Below are 20,534 nucleotides of genomic sequence, written 5' to 3'. Positions count from 1 at the left end.
CACGTCTGCTCTCCGCTGCGTGATGAAGTCACCTCCCACGCGTTTTGCGTCATATGACGCTTCTTCAGGAGGTATGTCCATGGTTACATGGGCCTTGGTGAAGTGTGTGGAACCTCTGTAACTGTAGCGCCCCCCAGTTTGCGCACTCAACTAATCATGTAATCTATTGTAACGTTTCTTTTTTTTTTTTTTTAAACTTTTCAGAGTTTTTAAAAGACAAAAAGTGCTCACCGACACATTCATTCATTTTTCATTCAAACTGGGGTAATAAATAAAAATAAATTTAGTTGTAATATGGATGTTGTTGAAAGAGACCAACGCTGAACCTAGTCAGCTGAACCTAGTCAGTGTATCACAATCCCAGCAACTTTGTGAGCATGGAATTCATCTCTATGTATATTCCCTGGTAAAATGCTTAATAAATACATATTTTTCCCACCCCTGGCACTGAAGAGGTTAATAATCTGTACAGGTCACACTGTCCCTTTAACGGTGGGCGTGGCTGTATAAACGCTGTGCGGTCATGTGACCAGGAAGCAGGAAGAGGAAGCTGCAGCATGTGGTTGCAGTGTCTTTTTAGGACGCCTGCCTCAGTGTGCACAGGGTGAGGGAGCGCTTGATATGGCTGCTTGTGTAAATGAGGGGGCGCAGGAAAGATATGAAAGGCGATGGGTGGGTGGTGGGGCCTAGAGCAGAAATAAGGATATTTTAATCTGTTTGACCAGTGATGCCAAACAAGAGTGAGTCTCACTGCAAATAATATAAGTAAGGCTGCCTTACAGTGAGAGGGAGTTATTGCAAATATTAGACTACCTTCCAATGAGTGAGATGCTAGTATAACTAAGACTGCCTTCCAGTGAGTGAGACTTATACTCGCTAATGTCTCCAACGAGTGGGACTCATCCCTGATGGGTGAAAATGTTGTTGTTTTTTTACCCCAGTGCAAGAGGGTCAGATTTAATGAACGAGACTCGGACATATTAGTTATACAGCCTTCCAGTGAGTGATTATCTAAAATTGGGGCTCTTCAACTGGGTGCCAAATCTTTTCTACAAAGAGCTTTGTAGTGTCTGCTAATTTTAATTTTAGTTGCTTAGTCAGCCAAGTGCCACATTCACACTAAAATTCACGTCTAAGGTAATTTATAAAGGCTTACAAATACTTGTATAATTTTTATTGTCTTTTAATGTATCCGAAATTACGTTATAATACGGCCCTTCCAAAAAAAACCATTCAGATCTGGTCCCCAGATGGACCCCTACGAGTTGAAGAGTCCTGCTTTGGGTATATAGATTAGACGGGCCTGTTTTTTTTTTTTTTTTTTTTTTTTAATGCTGTGTCCATGAGTCAGTGCATTAGTGAGTTCATCGTTGGGATCACTGTACTTGCCACTCACGTGATTATCTCCTACAGCGGGATGAAAGTTTCATTAACCCTAGCTGATCCATTCGCTATATTAAATGGCTCGCCTCCGGCCCGTGAACGTTTTTTACATTTTCCGTCCCACTGTGGAAAATGGCTTTATCTGAACCAGTTCCTTTAATCTGGTTGAGGTGGCTAATTTAACCCTTTCAGTGTCTGCTACTGGTTCCCTTTTATAGACGTGTGTGAAAAGTGTGGTTGGGTTGCACCTGGGAGAATTTAACACAGCGAGGTGTTGTTGCTACAGCGTAATTCCGGAATGTGCCTTTGACTGCACCTTTTGCTGTGAGTTGCAAGTTCCAAGAACGTGTATCTACCATGGCAGTGTCACTCCACGGGGAACTCCGCTCAGCCGCTACACGTCACCTCAGAGAGGGAAGGAGGAGGTCGCTCTCGGCGTCTGCTTCCTTGAACCTTGCCGCTGAAATTCTGGCCGTAGACTCTGGTCTGAAGCCAAGTTTTCTATATGACTACAGCGCAGCAGGTGTGGAACAAATCCAGAGCTACCTCAAGGAACTTCAGCACATGGGTTTGATCCAGGGGCATCTGCTTGTGCTAAATATCGCTGGGAATATCCTCATCATCAATGTACCAAGGGCCATCTCCTGTTTGGACACACTACTGGGCAGTGAGGATTTACATCTAATAGATGTTTCTGCCTCCCTCGAGCACCCTGTCATGTGCAGCCAAATTCAGGTGCCCCAGATGCGCTCTCCGCTGCTGGAGTTATTGGATCATCTTCAACCTTATCAAGGCGAGAAGCCTGCCATGGTATCTGTAGGCGACATCCATTCTCCTGTGTGGAACCTCTGCACCGTGTTTGGTTTTCTTCTGGGTTTCCCTGCTGCTTACTGGTTCGACACCACAAGAGGGTTTGAGAACTGCTTGTCTCTGATCCCGCTGCGACACTTCTCTGTCCAAGCCTCTTGTTCCAGGATAAACCTGCACAGAGTGCAACTTTACTCCTTCACTGTTCCAGAGTCTGTGTACCCCTCCATGCAGGTGCATGTGGAGGATTGGATTGAAAGACTAAAGCAGATATTTAATGGACAAAGTAACTTTACTGACCTTCAGATTATCACCAATACTGTAACACTAACAGCTGTTGCGCTGTGAAGCTACATTCTATGTTATCAGAGTTAAACATTAACCAATAAATGTGTTCTCAAATATTTGCTTTTTTTTTCTCTTTAAGTGTTGCCTGGCTTTTATATGAAAGGTACAGTCCCCTATATACAGTTATAATTTACTATACTCTGACATGGGACTGATCCTTGAACATTTTCTGCTCACTGAGTTCCGGCCCTGAAGAGCTTACAATCTAATGTTGGTGCCTGAGGTACAAGGTGATTCATTGACATGCTCAAAGTCAAAAGGAGGTGACCCTGCGATTCGTGCTGGGTACACCCACTTCACGGGCAGTGACCTCCTAGGACAATGAGGCTCAGCTCCAGACCTCAAGGCCTCGATCTTCGACCGAGCTACCTGTGCTGAAGCTGGGATATCCTTAACCTGACTTGTCTTAAAAACAAAACAGTGCTGCAAGTTTCTTATGAGTAAGGCTGCGCTTGTAGTCCCGGCGACGCTGACGTCACGCTGCAGTCACGGAAAAAAATCAAATTGATGTGACTTCCAGTGATCGCGTCACTCCTACTACATTATACATTTGTTTTGACGCAACGTCGCCTGGATTATAAGAGTGGACTGAAGAACTTAACGGCAAGCGAATTGAGTCCAGACATATTGCACAGAGTATTCTAATGTGTAAAGTAACTCCTCCAAGAAATCCGCGTCTCCGTGTATCAATCCACTTCTAAAGTATTCACATTACTTAAAGCAGCAGTTGAGCCCCACTGGCCTATACCAGGGGTGCCCAACTCCAGTCCTCAAGCCCTCCAACAGGTCAGGTTTTTAGGATATCCCAGCTTCAGCACAGGTGGCTCAGACGAAGATGGCCTCTGATTGAACCATCTGTGCTGAAGCAGGGATATCGTGAAAACAACCTGTTTTTTTGGGGGGGGAGGGGGGTTGGGCTTTTGAGCACGCCTGTCCTAAAGCACTCTTCCCTGTATCCTGTTCTTCGCAGTGTAACAGCCAGCACGTGTTTTTGGTAAGCACAGATTTTAACCCCTTTGCAGCCAGGCAAGGTAACATTTTCAGTGCCGGAGGAGCCACAGCCCCCGGGCACGTCGCTATTGGGGCATCACAGATTTCGGCCACATCGTGTTTACAGCATGCAATCTCCCCTGGAAAATGAACTTGAGACGTAGCTACGTAGACCTCATGACGTGGTAGCTATGCCATCGGGCACCCAAAGTGGTAAAGCAAAGAGGTTAATGGTTCCCTCTGGCATTTATAGCTACTGATCCTTGATGTCAGCAGCTGATGCTCAATAACCCCTGCACAAATTCACTGATGTGCACACAGGCAGTGATACACAGACAGGCACACAGGCAGTGATACACAGACAGGCACACTGATGTGCACACAGGCAGTGATACACAGACAGGCACACTGATGTGCACACAGGCAGTGATACACAGACAGGCACACAGGCAGTGATACACAGACAGGCACACTGATGTGCACACAGGCAGTGATACACAGACAGGCACACTGATGTGCACACAGGCAGTGATACACAGACAGGCACACAGGCAGTGATACACAGACAGGCACACTGATGTGCACACAGGCAGTGATACACAGACAGGCACACTGATGCGCACACAGGCAGTGATACACAGACAGGCACACAGGCAGTGATACACAGACAGGCACACTGATGTGCACACAGGCAGTGATACACAGACAGGCACACTAATGCGCACACAGGCAGTGATACACAGACAGGCACACTGATGTGCACACAGGCAGTGATACACAGACAGGCACACTGATGCGCACACAGGCAGTGATACACAGACAGGCACACAGGCAGTGATACACAGACAGGCACACTGATGCGCACACAGGCAGTGATACACAGACAGGCACACAGGCAGTGATACACAGACAGGCACACTGATGTGCACACAGGCAGTGATACACAGACAGGCACACTGATGTGCACACAGGCAGTGATACACAGACAGGCACACTGATGTGCACACAGGCAGTGATACACAGACAGGCACACTGATGTGCACACAGGCAGTGATACACAGACAGGCACACTGATGTGCACACAGGCAGTGATACACAGACAGGCACACTGATGAGCACACAGGCAGTGATACACAGACATGCACACAGGCAGTGATACACAGACAGGCACACTGATGTGCACACAGGCAGTGATACACAGACAGGCACACTGATGTGCACACAGGCAGTGATACACAGACAGGCACACAGACATGCACACAGGCAGTGATACACAGACAGGCACACTGATGTGCACACAGGCAGTGATACACAGACAGGCACACTGATGCACACACAGATGCACTGACAGGCAGTGATGAGCAGACTGATGCGGACACTGGCACACTGAGAAACATGCAGACACTGTACACACATTAATACACTGACAGGCACTCTTAGCTTAGACACGCATACATACAATAATACACAAGAGATGCACAGTACACAGACCCACACATGCTTATATGTAAACCTGTACTTTTGTTTATCTGACTACTACATCCACGCCGACTGTCCATAAATACAAATATTAAAGCATATATATATATGTATATATATATTTAAGGATTTTACACAGCGGAACGGATTTTGACAGTTTTGCCCATCTCCAGAGATATCTCCCCCTAAAGATACTGGTGTTCAGTCCCATCAAGGGGAAAATGGCGGTATAAATCCGAGACACAGGCCAATAGGAAGCTACATGGGGATTTAAAAATGGAGACGTGATATCCGTATCTTTACCGGTATCTCGGGAACGAGCGAGTAGAAAATAGCACGGTTCCCTGGAGTGAACCCCACCCCCCACTCCCCGGGGACACCTGAAGGTACCAACGTAGTAGGATCCTCTCTGCTCGACTACCAGGGATTGAATGTTTAAAGGCCTATAGGAAGCCAAACCTGATGACATCACGGCTTCCTATTGGCTCGCAGGGTGCGGGAGCTTTGAAACTTCACCGTTACATGAACCCTGGTAGCAGAGCGGTTACCGGCACCCCCTATGGAGATAAGTATTTCCAGAAGGAGGGGTCCCCAGAGCTGAAATGAATGGGGTTCAGCTGCGGAGACCACCTGCTTCAATCCAAGGTAAACCCCCTCCCCCAAAAAACATGGATTGCTGCTTTAATACAAGTAAGGAGACTGTACGCCTAAATTACTAAATGACTCCCTTTTCTGCTGGCAATTCTAATTTATACCCCAGAAAGCAGAACCATGGAATAAGGAAACATGTTTATTTTTTTAAAAAGTAAAAAAAAAAAAAAAAAAAGATCAATTTAAATGACGCTTTGATGATAAAAAACTTGACTCATCAGCAAACGGTGAGCTGGAAACATTCTTGCTGCAATGGTTAAATCAGTCAGTGCACAAACGTCGAGGTGGTTGATGGTTTCAGCGAAGGGAATATTCCAGGTTGACTAAGACAAAAAACGTGACTACGGCGAATATCAGCACGAATAGAGGCGCCCAGCAACAGCAGCGGCTCTGCGAAGAGATGGAAACGACATCGATAGTGAGTATTACACTGGATTTGCAACAGTGCGTGATAACAGCTGCAATAAGTTTAACCCCTGCGCTGCCAGCGGCCAGCGACGCATTGCAAAAGGAACGGCCCCTCAGTCAGCGAAGGGGCGGATGTTTGTCTTGTGGGGATTTATGTTTAACCCTTAGCAGACCCGAGGCGTTACCCTTGGCTTGGGTCTGTGATTTCCCTTCAGCTCCTCTCTGCACTGCCGCAGTTTTCTCTGGCATGAAAGGTATTCTTCGCTCAGCATTTCCACCTCAGACTGCAGCTCTTCACACTGAGAGACATTGACAATGAGCATTAATATAGTGTGTGTCTGTGTGTGTATATATATATATATGTGTGTGTGTGTATATATATATATATATATATATATATATATATATATATATATATATATATATATATATATATACACACACACACATATATATATATATACACACACAGACACACACTATATTAATATATATATTATACACGTAAACAAAATAAGTTATGGTGATGACATACAAATGAACACACACATATATATATATATATATATATATATATATATATATATATATATATATATATATATATATATATATATATATATAATATAGTGTGTGTTCATTTGTATGGCGTCACCATAACTTATTTTGTTTACGTGTTTACTATTTCTATCAAGGACTCCTTTTCCTAAATGTCACTTTTATGTCTGAAGCGCTTATTCCCGTTATGTGTTATTTGTATTATTTGTTATTTATATTATTATGTAACGTTAATTGCTGCTGTGAAGCGCGATATAAATAAAGATATACATACATAATATAGTAAAGGAGTCAGGGCCCAACAGTAATAATCCCAAAGGTTGGAGCGGGTACTATATAGAAGGGTCAAAAAAGCAGGCACACCAAATGTCTTTACCAGCGCAACGTTTCGGCTTCCCAATAGTCTTTTTCAGGAGCTAGTAAACACACATTTATTGTACCACTTGGTGTACCTACTTTTTTGACCCTTATTTATAAAAATAAGTGTGTGTATATGTACCTGTATGGGTGTGTGATCCAGCGCTAACTGTCATTGACTTCATGAATCGCAGCCTGTGGGTGGTTACTCTTTCAAATGCGTATCGGGGCACAATCACACACAAACTCCCTTTGGCTTCAATGGGTGTTTCTGTGTGATAGTGCCCTGATTAACACACACACACACACATATATATGATATATTATAATATATACACACACACATGGCTGGCGTGATCGCGGTGCCACTGTACTAAGCCAAGCGGTTACACAGGCTTCACGCTCTCCCCCCACGACACTGAAACGGATTGCCAGGGGGAGCGCCGTGCCCTGTAACTTGCCTACTCTGGCGGCATCTCGTCCTGTATGGACCCGTCATCATGGCTCCACGGCGTCGCATTGCCATGACAACAGGACATCACGGCCGCGCAATGCCACGTTGTCATGGCAATGCGACGCCATTGGACTTCGTGGAGCCATGAAGACTGGACTATGCAGGGGGATATAACGCCAGAGAAGAGCCCAGGTCCCGCACATGTCCCTGCACCTATCTATCTATACACACACACACACGCGAAAAGGAGGGATAGGTGGAATATAACAGCTGTGCCATGTGTCACAGGCCCCTCTTGGTAGTGAAGGATTCAGTTTAGTATGATAAATACATGAACCTCTTTCTCTCTCGCTGATAATTTTCCCACGACCAGCTGTAATCGGTCACTCTGCAGCTTTGCATCGTCATCTCCCATGTGGTCCGATAGTAAAGTCTCGGGGTCCGGTACAAGGCTGGGGGGGCTTCTCTGCTTCAAGGCTAAAAGCTCATCTGTAAAAGCAACCAGGATTGAACTACCTGTGCAGCCAGAAATGGCACCAAGGCCCAATATGCACAAATAATAAAAGGTGTAACTGAAGAAGGGTTCACTTTTTTTTACCCTAAAAGCGCTGTGCTTCTAGAATTCTATATATTGAATAAATGTTCTGAAGAGGGCAACTACTTCTTCCTTATTTATATATGTCCTATATTCACCAAGCCAGGGGTTCTCAACTCCATGTCCTCAAAACCTCCCAACAGGTCAGGTTTTCAGGATGTCCCTGTTTCAGCCCAGGTGGCTCAGTCAAAGACTGAGCCTCTGATTGAGCCACCTGTGCTGAAGCAGGGATATCCTAAAAACCTCACCTGTTGGGGGGTTCTTGAGAACTGGAATTGAGAACCCCTGCACTAAGCCCCTTCCAGTACTGGAAGACCGGTTACAGCCCAGTGACTTGAATGGGTTGCAAGATGTGTTCCAGCGCCTGAAGAAAATATTATTATCGTTTAATGGTGAAGAACCAACATATTCAGCAGCGTGGTACAATGGGGGTACAGAGTTATGTATATTGCACAAACCATTACATACAAGTGAGGACAAACAAACAGATACAAAGAGGTAATGAGGGCCCTGCTCGTGAGAGCCTGGAGGTAGCCCCAAATGTATAGAAAATCCATAAAGATATTGAATTTTTTTACAACCCCAATGTACCAATAATATTTTATTTAGGACCCTAGAATACGATTATTGTTTTATATTGACAAATTGACAAACTTACGGATCCACTTGCTAGTTAACTGATTTTTTTAAAACAAAGTCTCTTTCCTTCTAAGCAACAAATATTGTAAACATTTTCTAAAATATGATCACAATACTTCAAAGATGGCAGCCTGTGTCGTCCAATAGGACATTGTGGCTTCTTATTGGCTCGCAAGACCAAAACTCATTTGGCGGCCATTTTGATTTCCCAAATAGCAAAACATGGCTTTACATAAACGTTGAATCTCTTGAAGTCAGACGCAGGACTGCTACTTTTTAAAGCCACCGGTGATTAAGATCATTGAAAACGTACTTTGTAGATGACTCTGCTTTATCTCCATCACAAGCTTCTGCTCCTCTGCATTCCTCAGTCTAACTAAAAATAACGGGGAGACCATCAGATTGTGAGCTCTGTGTGCCGAGATTCTTTTCTCAATCGTCTGTATTTTGCACCGATTATATTTTAATTCCTTTTATTCTAAAGTTGTAATGTCTCCCACGTCAAATCAGATATACAAATAAATACATTTTATCACACCCGGGAGGATTGATGCTTTTAAGCAGCAGTTTGCACTGCTTCATATATGATATATTTTACCTTACCTGTGCCAGGGGGTTCCCCAGAGCTGATCCAGGGCCCCCCAATCGCTGGGGACTTCCTGGTTCCTGAAATATCGCCATCGGGTAAGAATACTTGCCCAATGGACACAAAATGGTTGCTCCAGCACAACCCATTCTCACCCCCCCCCCCCTAAACTATCGCAGGAACCAAAGAACTTCGGAGGTTGAGGGACCGTGGATCAGCTCCAGGGCAACCCACCGGTTCAGGTAAAATAAAAGGGGAGATTGTTGCTGTATTCCTTTGCCTTCAACACATTAGCCACTGGGAGCGAAAGGGTTGAAAGGCGGAGAGCCGTGGGTGGTTAGTATACGGCTGTAATTTTTGTCCCGCACCTTCCGTGGAGTTTAGCTGCCCTTTCATGATGCCGTTGTCCTCCTGCAGGACGTCATTCCAGGCCTGCAGTTCAATTCTCTCTCGCTCCAGACTTTGCAGGCGATGTTGGAACTGCTGGAGTTGAGAGTCTTGAACTTCCACCCACTAACATCACAGAAGGGAAAGATAGAGCACGGATAATAAGCTTTCTATCAAAATAAATCTGCAGCTAAACACCGCCCCCCTCTCCAATCCTTTGTTATTACAGGCATACCCCACATAACGTACGCAATGGGACCGGAGCATGTATGTAAAGCGAAAATGTACTTAAAGTGAAGCACTACTTTTCCCCACTTATCGATGCATGTACTGTACTGCAATCGTTATATACGTGCATAACTGATGTAAATAACGCATGTGTAACAGGCTCTATAGTCTCCCCGCTTGCGCACAGCTTCGGTACAGGTAGGGAGCCGGTATTGCTGTTCAGGACGTGCTGACAGGCGCAAGCGTGAGCTGCTGTTTAACTATTGGGCGATATGTACTTACTCGCGAGTGTACTTAAAGTGGGTGTCCTTAAAGCGGGGTATGCCTGTATTATATAATTACATATTATATAGTTTTAATTAATGGCATATACTATATATATATATATATATACACACACTCTGTATATATCCTTCCCTCCTTATCTCAGCGCCTTAATGTGGCAGGAAGGTGGCAAAGCGTGTCCAATAAGATGTATAGTGGCACTTGTACTGGTAGGTTAAGACATACTATGAAAGCTTGGACAACATACCCGGCTAAAGTGGGAAAGGTACTTGCCAACATGCAAATGAGGCCGGCATGGCAAGCAAGGCCTCACTCAACCTGCCAAATATGGACAACACTGTACCTGGAAGATTATTGGGGAGGCCTTCATCTAGCAGTGAATGGACAGGGGCTGAAGACGATATATATATATATATATATATATATATACACACACAGTGGTTGACAAATCACCAAAAAATCTACTCGCCACACAAAAAAATCTACTCGCCACCTAGTACCAAACGTGTGCTGCTTGGGCCAATATTTACTCGCCCGGGGGTTAAATCCACTCGCCCGGGGCGAGCAAATGTATAGGTTTGTCGAACACTGTATATATATATATATATCCAGTATACAGTCACAGATATTTTCTCTTTGCATGCAGCTCTTATGTAGTAAGCTGTGATGGCGCTGATCTGACCCTATCACACAGAAAGCCTCATTAAAGTCACCACTGAAGACTTAGATTGTAAGCTGGGAAAGGCCTCCCTTTGCCATATGTCGTCATGTACTTGCTGCTCTTATCCTCATTGTTGGTTCTTTATTTCCCTGTATTGTAATTGTATAAAGCGCTGCATACACGGTTGGCGCATTATAAATACATCTTAAATGATCTTTTTTCTCTTTTTTTCTTCTCTTTTATGTTGTGGTCTTATATGTGTGTTTGTCTGAGATTACATTGAGGACACTTCCATGGAACTCATCTCAACCCTTTGAATTGGACTATATTTGGTCAGATTTCTTTTGGCGCCGGTTTATCTTTATTAATTGTGTATTTTTTGGTTTGTGTCACCCATTTTTCCTGGCAGCCTTTGCTTCTATATTTTTGAAGTGTATTTATATTTATTAGCTGTTTAATTGACACTAATTTTTGTAATTTTTGCAATAGCGCTGGTCTCACTGCCCTTTCGCATTATAAATACAATTATACATAGATACATGGTATGTGACGCACAGTGTCTGCGCCGCCACTGAAGTCTATAGAAAGTTGTTGTTCTGAGTGACGCAGGGGTATGTTGTGTGGCAAATGTGGTTACCATGCTCATTGTTACAAGTTCCCAAGGATGGGAGAGCCAGGACAATTGTCCTGAGCCTGGCAGCGAGGGGGGGACCCGGTCAGCCGAACCCAGAAGTGGGGCATGATTTCTGCCGGGTCAACCATCCACAGAAAGGCCCCCGCCAGTTCAGCAAATGGCTCCCCATCACGCTTAGCTCAAGCGGCATTCGCCCTCTCCCCCACTCCACCCTCAACAAGCTGGAGCCCAGGTCAAAACGTCAGTCCTGGGCACCAGGAATGATGTGGGAGGTCCTTTGGGTCTCCTGTGTATATATTCCTGGGTTTAAGCCTCGGGTCAGCACCTGGAGTTTGCTCTGCAGAACGTGCAGCTCATTCTTCAGCTCGCAGTGTTTGCTGGTCAGCTCACTCCAATCCCCTTTCAACCTCTCGTATTCTTCCTTCCACAGGTCACACTCGTCCGCCGAGACCGACAACGTCCTCTGCAAGAGGGGACGAACGCAGAAACACGAGAGGTAAGGTCTCCAGATCCATTATATCGCTACCCATTATAACTACCAACTTCAAACCACCTGCACTTACCGACTTCAAATACTGACGGACCCGTTACTACCTTGTTTGTGCAGAAATACTATGCACACAAGTGTGACAATCTGCCCCAGTTCACCCCTCCATTTAACCCTGTCAGTGCCAAGGGGGCTTGCAACGCAATGAATTCCTGGCTCCGCCAGCACTGAAAGGTTTCAAGTCGCTTAGCAGCATACAGTACAATGATGTTGTAAAGTGAAAGAACTCAGCAGTGTAACGCCTTCGTGACCGTTTTTAGCAATTGTCCTAAAATGATCCAATTATTGCAAAACTAATTGTGTAAACACAAAAAAAAGGGTTTTTGTTATGAAATTGCAGCAAAGGGCTCCTTTTTCTACATGCGACTCTTAGGCTGCGCTTATTGTGATGGCGACATCGATGTAGTGTCAAAACAAATGCATTGCCGCCGTTGCGTGCGCTTATAGTAAGCGCAGAGCGACGGCTTGGTCGCGATTACTGGAAGTCATCTCAATTTGATTTTTCCAGTGACCGCAGCCTGACGTCACGTCGCCATCACTATAAGCTGCAACATTTCAAGAGAATTTGCACTGCTTCGGTCGCCAGTATTTTCAGGAGTGGTTATATGGAGCAATGAGGGAGTGATGCAGCGCACTTATTGTAATGGAGTGTACCCCAAACGTTCTTGGAGTTTTCTAATTGGGAGAAAGTCTCTTGTTAAAATCCCAGCACTCCGGGTAAAGAACAACATGGCAGATAGAATCAAATGAAGCTGCTTTTCATTGCACTCACTGCTCTAACTTGGGTGCGAGAGCCGCTACAGTGAGAATTAGACAAGCAAGGGATTCTGGGATTGGAAACAGTCTCCCTGACCAATCCAATAATTGCTAAGAAGTCTGCAGCTTTCATGGGAAAACATTTACAACAGTCATTAGAATTCGACTTGATTAGCTCAAAGTTGATTCCACCTTAAAGTAAAATGTTCCGCGTTTAAGGTAGCTACAGGCTAAGGCTGAGACATGTGCCGCTCCTCTATCCGCCCGTATTACAAACCTGAGTGTTCTGGAGATGTCGTTCTGCTGCTAATTTGTCCTCTGTTAGTTTGTGGAGAGATTCTTTGGCCTTCTCTTCATATCTCTGCTTCTGCTCCTCCATCTCCAGCAAGATCTTTTTCACACTGGTCTTTGGATAGTTCTTTTAAAAGAGAAAAACATTTTTTTTCTGCACTTACTTCGGCAGCAACTCAACATAGAGAAAAATGATCTCTAAAGTTGTGTCAAATTATCCTAGTTTGGGGAGAAAAGTTCATACAAACATTTTAGAAACGTGGACTGTATAAAAAAAAGCTAATTTCATGGGGGTTTTTTTTTTTAAGTAAAATTGACCGAGACCCTTCCAAAAATTGCCAAATTTCACAAAATGTGCCGTTATCTTAGTGATGCTAAAATATCAAACCCCGGTGCAAAAAAACGGCACCAGATTTATTTATTTAAAAAAAAACAATCACATTATATTTAAATTGGATTGTGTTTGATTTTGCTGGTGTTGCAGCAGAGAGTCCGTGATAAATCGCCCCAGTGTGTAGAATCCTTATTGTTTTTTTGTATGCCCATTTACGAGTGATGTGGTATAAACCTGTATGCCTATTCCAACATTTTGTATACAGTCATAAAGGAATTTAACGTCGCAGTCCACGCTGCTCAATATTCGTTTTCTTTTTGTTTTTAAAAATCCTGCGACGATGTCAGAGGGATGACATGGCGGCTTCCTATTGGATGACTGCGGGCGCCATCTTTAAAAAAATCCAGGAAGAAACTCCGGCATCTAAACCGGAGCTAAATATAACGCAAACCCCCTAGTTTAAATTCTGTAAAAAAGAAATGAATAAATGTACCTGCGAGTATAGAAACAGCTTGTTTTCTAGCATCGCCACCTTACATTTCAACTTGTCTTCATCCAATTGCGCCTGCAGGATATGCATTAGAATACATCAAAAGGAATATGAGAATAGCGCAGTCTAAAAATGACATATAACTATACAAAAACACAGTGCTACTGACAAAAATGGAAATATATATATTTACAAAGATGTCCTCTATTTTATACAGCGCATTAAATATAACAATAACAGAATAGATACAAAAAATTAGCCCGTACTAGAAAAAAAAATGACATCTCAAAATCTACCGTGACACATTGTGGTCACACACAGGATGCTGCTGAATAAAAAGCAGCATAGCTAGACTTTGCATATGATGGTTTTAGTGCAAAAATGCACATTTGGGGTCGGTTCTTGTGTAATAACACATACGGAAAAAGAGAGTTGCTTTAGCAGAATTTTAAAAGTGCGCGGGCGCTTCTAATGTTAACCCCATTAGTGCTGGCGGGGCTTGCGACGCATTGCACATAAAGACATAATTTGGGAAGGCTCCAGCGAAGTATTGTAGAGAAATGAGTTTCATACACGGCACCCACCTGCTCTGCTACGGTATCGCCACTGAAGCAAACCTTAGGCTTGCAAATGAGTTTCCTGCCTGGTTCAGCTTTAAGCTGCTTTTTTTCCCCGTTGTATTTTTCAAAAACTTTTGCAGAGGAAGCGTCAGACCACAGCCGCATTTAAACATTTCTGCTCAAACTGACTTTTTCCCCCCTATAGAATTTACATCCGTTAAAAGGTGCATTTAAAAAAAATGTTTATCTTTATAAAGGCGTTTTTATGCTGTAGGAAGAGGACTCATTTACCTGATCCCCATATTTTTTTATCCCCAGAAACCTATAGACAGTACATTTAACCAGTGGCGGATTAAGACCATCTGGGGCCCCTAGGCACCAAAATGTACCTTTCCTTAAGACGGCCCTTCTTCGGTGGCGTCATGACGTTGTGACATCACGTAACGTTATATTGCCATGACAGCGCATCACCATGTTTTGTCGCAGCATCATATGATATCGGGTCGCCATGACAGCGCAACGCTGCAGGAGGAGGGCCGCTCTCACACACACACCTTGCGTGGGGTCTCGGGACTCCACAGCTCCCTCCTCTGGTTGGGCGGATGTTGGATTCCGACACCGACAAGAGGAGGGAGAGTATGGTAGATAGTGACCGCCGGGCTGCAGCATGGGGAGCCACAGCACTGGCCCACCTGTGCCTAGTGTGTAATCCGGCACTGCATTTAACTCGTATAATGTTAGTATCTTCAGCATGTCCTGCTCTTTTTTGTTAATGTTTTTCTGGTATTAACATAGTTACATAGTTACATAGTAGATGAGGTTGAAAAAAAACGTACGTCCATTACGTTCAACCTGTGCTAAATTTAGACAACAGATACTTTATCCTATAGCTTTACTTACTTATTGATCCAGAGGAAGGCAAACAAAAAAAACCATTAAGGGGAAAAATTAATTCCTTCCTGACTCCAAGAATTGGCAATCGGATTAATCCCTGGATCAACATCATGTATACTTATTTGGTATATCCCTGTATACCTTTCCCATCTAAAAAGATGTCCAACCTTTTTTTGAACAAATCTATTGTATCTGCCATCACAGTCTCCATGGGTAATGAATTCCACACTGTAACTGCCCTTACTGTAAAGAACCCTTTCCTTTGTTGCTGGTGAAATTTCCTTTCCTCCAACCTTAAGGGATGGCCCTGAGTCCTTTGTACTGCCCGTGGGATGAATAGTTCTTTTGAAAGCTCCCTGTACTGTCCCGAATATGATACATGATTTTCATAATCTCAGGCTTCTGGGATTACCATGGTAACCATTAGACTGCATTGGGCTCTGGGGAGAGCTCCGTTTTAACCTACCGGGCACTTAATATTTCCAACGCTTATAACTCTTCAATGGAACATCAGATTAAACTTAAACGGCGCTGGAAAGGACGACAAGAGGTCTCTCAAGTGAAAAATAATAAAATATAAAAAGGCGGCAGCGGGGGCTGCTGCTTTGGCCCATTGCTGCCAAAAACAATATATATAATTCTGGGACTCATCTCTCAAAATGTGTTTTAAAGGGGGGCAAAAAATTGGGTAGATGAAATTGATCCTTTAAAGTAGCATTACCTCTTGGGTTATTAGAATTATTATTACTAGGTTTGAAGCAGGGGGTCTCCGGAGCTGAACCACGCTCATTTTAGCGCCGGAGACCCCCTGCTTCCTGAGATACTTATATCAGAATGTAATGCCAGTAGCAGGCCCGGCTTAACATGGAAAATGTCTATTTAAAAGGTCCCACAGGCCAATAGGAAGCCGTGACGTCATCCCTTATGGCTTCCTATTGGCCCACGGGATGCTTAACCTTTAAATAGATTTCCGATACCGGCATAAATATCAGATGCAAGTACTGTATCTCAGGGAGTAAACCCCCTGCTTCCCACATAGGGATAGAAAAACATTTTGTTCAAAGGTTAAGCTCTTGTGAGCGCCTTCTACGTTATCAGTGGTGTTTTTATAGGGGAAATAGGATCACCAAGCAAAGAGAAGGGGGGCCGGGGCATGGTGGTCATGTGATCATTACTGAAGCGATCACATGACCATAAAGGCTGGAGGTCTGGGTGGCAGTCTGGTGTCGCTGGACCTCCAGCACAGACATTTTTTATTATTGTGTAGCCAGGTCCCCTTTGGCTCCCTGGTTCCCTGTTCCTCTTCCCCTTCCCTTCACCAGTGAGAAGGCAGTTGCGGGGCGAGCGCGTCTCTCGTGGCGTCAGAGGCACGGCGCCGCCATCTTTGTTATGTCCGCGCGGGCGCGGAGGCTCGCGCATGCGCAGACGCGACGGCCAATATAGTGAGCGCGAAGGGGCAGAGATGGCGCTCCGTAGTGCAGGGTCTTCCCAAGGTCGCGCAGGCGCAGAAGAGAGCCGTGGCGGCCATTACAGGGTTGCACAGGCGCGGCAGACATAGCGCACCCGACCCTAATGTTAAAGAGGGCCATGACGGACTACAACTCCCAGCAGCCTCTGGGGACTGCCCTTTCACCCACATCACGTGCAGCCAGCCAGCAAATAGAGTTTGCAGCGTCTCCTGTTGGAGAAGGATACAATGTTGCACAGAGACCACGGTAGTCAGTGTGAGCTGGGAGAAGGAAGGGGGAGGAAGTGTGTAAGGAGCAAGTGGCTTCTTACACTAGGTCAGGTTCCCCCAGGCCCCAGCTAGGCCCAACTCACCAGTAGATGTGTAGCTGCTGTGTAGGGAAGGTCCTACGGTATGGACTTGACCCTTTTAGCAGTAGCTTAGCCAGTGAGACAGACGCTGCTGTGTGCTCTGACAAGGAGGGAGCAGAGTGACCAGTGTGTCTGGGATCAGACCTGCTTCACTCAAGATAGAGAGTATCTGTGTGGTGATATCATCTGGATTGGGAGAGGACGCCATTGCTGCGGATTCAGCGTTGGACGCAGACGGGTCCTTTTCTATTGTTGCTGAACCCGGGCGCAGGAGCCCCGGGCAGGTATTTCTACAAGTGCACCAACTGTACCCTACATACCGGTTTCCTTACAGGCGCTGATCACGCCTAGTGGGTGGGTTGCTGGACTATTGGGACACTTGGGTACAGCATTGGGGTTTGCGGCCAGTGAGGCCAGGTTAAGGGTGACACGGCTGTGTTGCTATTGTGTTGATGTGATGTTATTGTTTTGCCCATATAGTAAACAGTTACATATATATGCTTCAATATATGTGTTTCCTATTTGTGGGTCCTGTGTCAGGGGTCATTCTATACACCTGGAATCCCTGCACAGGTGGAGGCGCTGTAAGCATACATTCCAGGATACACCCCAGGCTCCCAGTGGCGGAGGTTCAGGCCTCCTGTGAGCCTAAGGCCTTGCTCCTGCTGCCTACTACAGCGTCCGCTGTGGCGGACGCTGCGCGCACGAGAGCCCTCCCCGCAATGGCGCCGGGCCCGCTGCGAGGGGGGGCCGCAGAGCTCGCGCGAGAGCTACTCCTGCTCTCAATAGAATTGAGAGCAGGACTCGCGTCGAGCGATTAGACACGCCCCCCCGGCGGTTCAGCCAATGAGGGCGAACCTGCCGGGTGACGTCATGGCTGCGCCCCCGTCACTCCTCCGCCACGCCCCCCCCCCCCGGTCTCTGCTCCTGCAGTGAGCTGCAGACCGGGGAATCGGCTGAACGCGCAGCCAAAAGCGCGGGCGCGCGTTACAGCGGAGAGACCGGGGCCTTAGCCTAACAGGTATTGCACCACACTGGTAACATATGTAGATTTCCCCACATGGTCCCTGTCTGCGATTGGGTCGGGGGGGGGGGGGAATACCCGTTGCAATTGTGTGGGCTTCTCTTATAGATCAGCAGTAACAAGAGCGGTCAGCACCTTCCAGGACGTCTCTGACGTGTGTATAAGCATGTTTAGAAGCTCCTGCAAGACACACAGTTTCTTTTTCAGTTTCCGCTCCCTGTGAAGGGCTTCCTGCAAAACCAGAAACATGACATAAATAAAACACGTACAGACATTATTTAGTGCTTATATGGCCAGACACAAAGAAAGTGATGGTGAGTGAAAAAGTGACAAAAGCCCAATACCGTACAGCAAATAAAAATACCACTTGTGAGCGCATTCACGTCTCGGAAAGATCTGCAGCCCTGCCTTTCTCCTAGCATAGAGTGCTTCCATTGCTGCCAGGGATTCTGGGTAATAATATGCAAATGAGCACTCACAGTGTCACTTTTTACTTCTATGTATTTTAACATGGATCCCTACTGTGAATGCTCATTTGCATGTCATTACCCAGAATCCCTGTCTGCAGTGGAAGCATTGTATGCTAAGAGATAATGGGGAAAGTTAGGGGTTGTGGACCTGTCTGAGACGTGAATGTGCTCACAAGTGTTTTTTATTTTATTTATATGGCAAAACTATGTACAGAGATTTATAGAACCGACGTATAATACATTAACTGATAAATACAAGGCTGAGTATACGGAGTACTGCTACCTTAGGATTAACAGACCCAGAGGTATATATTATATAAACCTTTCTAAAATGAGTTTTGCCTTGTTTTACAATTGTATAATTTATTGAAATTAGATAACGTATCACAACTTTTTTTTTAAGCCAGTTTCACCATTATTTAAAGTCGATTCTTCAAAATAAAAATATTTGTTAGTGAAACAGAATTTCTCCATAGGAGATACAGTACAAGGTGGAGCTCTACTAAAAAACTCTGACTGCAGTGTCTTCCATTTATTGAAGGAACAGTGGAGAGGGCAACGTTCCATGCGGACCTTACATCTGATGGGTTTCATAGTGGATTCATTACAAGCGTGCATACTTGGAGGAAGCAACCCAGGTTCTCAAGAACCGGTTGCCACTCCGCTCGGCTACCAGGATTCACATTATGGCAGCGTTTCAAAGGTCCTGTACCAATTGGCTTGTGTGATCTGGGAGCTTTAAACTTTAAAACCCCCAGCTAGCACAGCTAGAGCGACTAGTATCTAGTATCTCTGGAAGCAGGGGGTCTTCGGTGCTGAAATGAAAGGGGTTCAGCTCCGGAAACCCCCTGCTTCTATCCGGTGTAAACAAATAATAATAATTGTTAAAAAAAAAAAAAAGAAGCGCTTGGATTGCTCCTTCAGGGTTAATGCTCGGGGTGTTGAAATGATTTTATGATCTTGCGTAAGCTGCTGTTCTACATAAAAATACGAAATAACTCATATTTGTTCTGCTCCTCTTACTTTATCTCGGTATTTGTTTTTTGAGGCCATTAATACAAATAAATTCCGCTTTACAGACCATGTGGTACATACCATGAGGTATTCAGAAAGCTGTTGTAATTCCTGGAAAAAAACACAAATATTTAAAATAAGTAAATAATACAGGTAACATCCTCATCATTTTACACTATAAAAGTCAGTTGACCTACATACCAGAGTGGCCCAGTGTCACAGGGCTGGCCTTAGGGCAAAGCGGTTGCCTTGAGCCCCGCACCTTGGGGGGTCCCGCGCTCCCTCCTCCTGTCGACGCCGGTATCCAAATTCCTCCGGACACGAGATGCCTGGAGGAGGGAGCTGGGGAGTCCCCGAACCAGCGCAGGAAAACTGCTCACCCCAAGGTAGGGCTGGGGGAGGGGTGTGTGCGTGGTAAGAGATAGCGGTGAGAGGTGCGTGCGTGCGCAAGGAGTCTTAACTTACGCGGGGTGGCCTTCCTTCAGCAGCATCACGTTGCCATGGCGACACATTGCCATGACAACGTGGCACTGCAGGAGGAGGGACACCGCTGCCAGCGTGCCGCCTTGGGCCCCGCCAAAGGTAAGGCCAGCTCTGCTGAGTATATAAGGGCATATTTACTAAACCGTGCTAAACTGTAAGGCATCTTACAGCCCATTCCCAGTCAGAAAAGAGGATTGGGTCACTGATTGAGCCATCTGTGCTGAAGCAGGGATATCCTTAAAACCTGACTTGTTGGTGCCCCTTAAGGACTGGCGATGGCCACCCCTGATTTAATCATTCTACCTTGCTTGTTTTTTTGATGATTACGAATGACTGTACTTACCCCATCTAAGACCGCTGTAGCACAACTGAAAAAAAAAGAAAATGTATATTAACTACTTAG

The 20,534-nt window shown here is 45.2% G+C and overlaps 2 protein-coding genes across 6 annotated transcripts in view; one reads left to right on the top strand and one right to left on the bottom strand.

The window, feature by feature from the left end:
- Positions 1-301: 301 nt before the first annotated feature.
- C9H1orf74 (chromosome 9 C1orf74 homolog) lies at positions 302-2,592 on the top strand. The gene is made up of 2 exons (XM_075615249.1): positions 302-604; positions 1,670-2,592. Exon 2 carries the CDS (start codon positions 1,741-1,743, stop codon positions 2,536-2,538), a length of 798 nt encoding a protein of 265 aa, XP_075471364.1. The 5' UTR covers positions 302-604; positions 1,670-1,740; the 3' UTR covers positions 2,539-2,592.
- Positions 2,593-5,784: 3,192 nt separating this feature from the next.
- The window catches only part of TRAF3IP3 (TRAF3 interacting protein 3), a 35,381-nt gene continuing 20,631 nt past the window's right edge, over positions 5,785-20,534 (bottom strand). For 4 of the 5 annotated variants that reach the window (XM_075615245.1, XM_075615241.1, XM_075615246.1 and 1 more), the window contains 11 exons: positions 20,475-20,499; positions 19,730-19,759; positions 18,300-18,395; positions 13,872-13,943; positions 13,031-13,171; positions 11,776-11,913; positions 9,624-9,768; positions 8,983-9,045; positions 7,773-7,924; positions 6,252-6,365; positions 5,785-6,048 (listed from right to left, as the gene is read on the bottom strand). In XM_075615245.1, the coding sequence (XP_075471360.1) occupies positions 5,956-6,048; positions 6,252-6,365; positions 7,773-7,924; positions 8,983-9,045; positions 9,624-9,768; positions 11,776-11,913; positions 13,031-13,171; positions 13,872-13,943; positions 18,300-18,395; positions 19,730-19,759; positions 20,475-20,499 (1,069 nt within the window). In that variant the 3' untranslated portion in view covers positions 5,785-5,955. The remainder of the gene's footprint in view (positions 6,049-6,251; positions 6,366-7,772; positions 7,925-8,982; positions 9,046-9,623; positions 9,769-11,775; positions 11,914-13,030; positions 13,172-13,871; positions 13,944-18,299; positions 18,396-19,729; positions 19,760-20,474; positions 20,500-20,534) is intronic. The other variant, XM_075615248.1, reaches the window with a different exon arrangement.

The sequence above is a fragment of the Ascaphus truei genome, chromosome 9 (genome assembly GCF_040206685.1).
Source record: "Ascaphus truei isolate aAscTru1 chromosome 9, aAscTru1.hap1, whole genome shotgun sequence".
NCBI classification, from domain to species: domain Eukaryota; kingdom Metazoa; phylum Chordata; class Amphibia; order Anura; family Ascaphidae; genus Ascaphus; species Ascaphus truei.
Note: the sequence above shows the minus strand (reverse complement) of the source record. Positions and strands in the feature narration are given on the sequence as shown.

Coding starts and splice junctions, on each gene's coding strand:
- C9H1orf74 (XM_075615249.1), top strand. CDS start 1,741: ATGGCAGTGTCACTCCACGGGGAACTCCGCTCAGCCGCTACACGTCAC.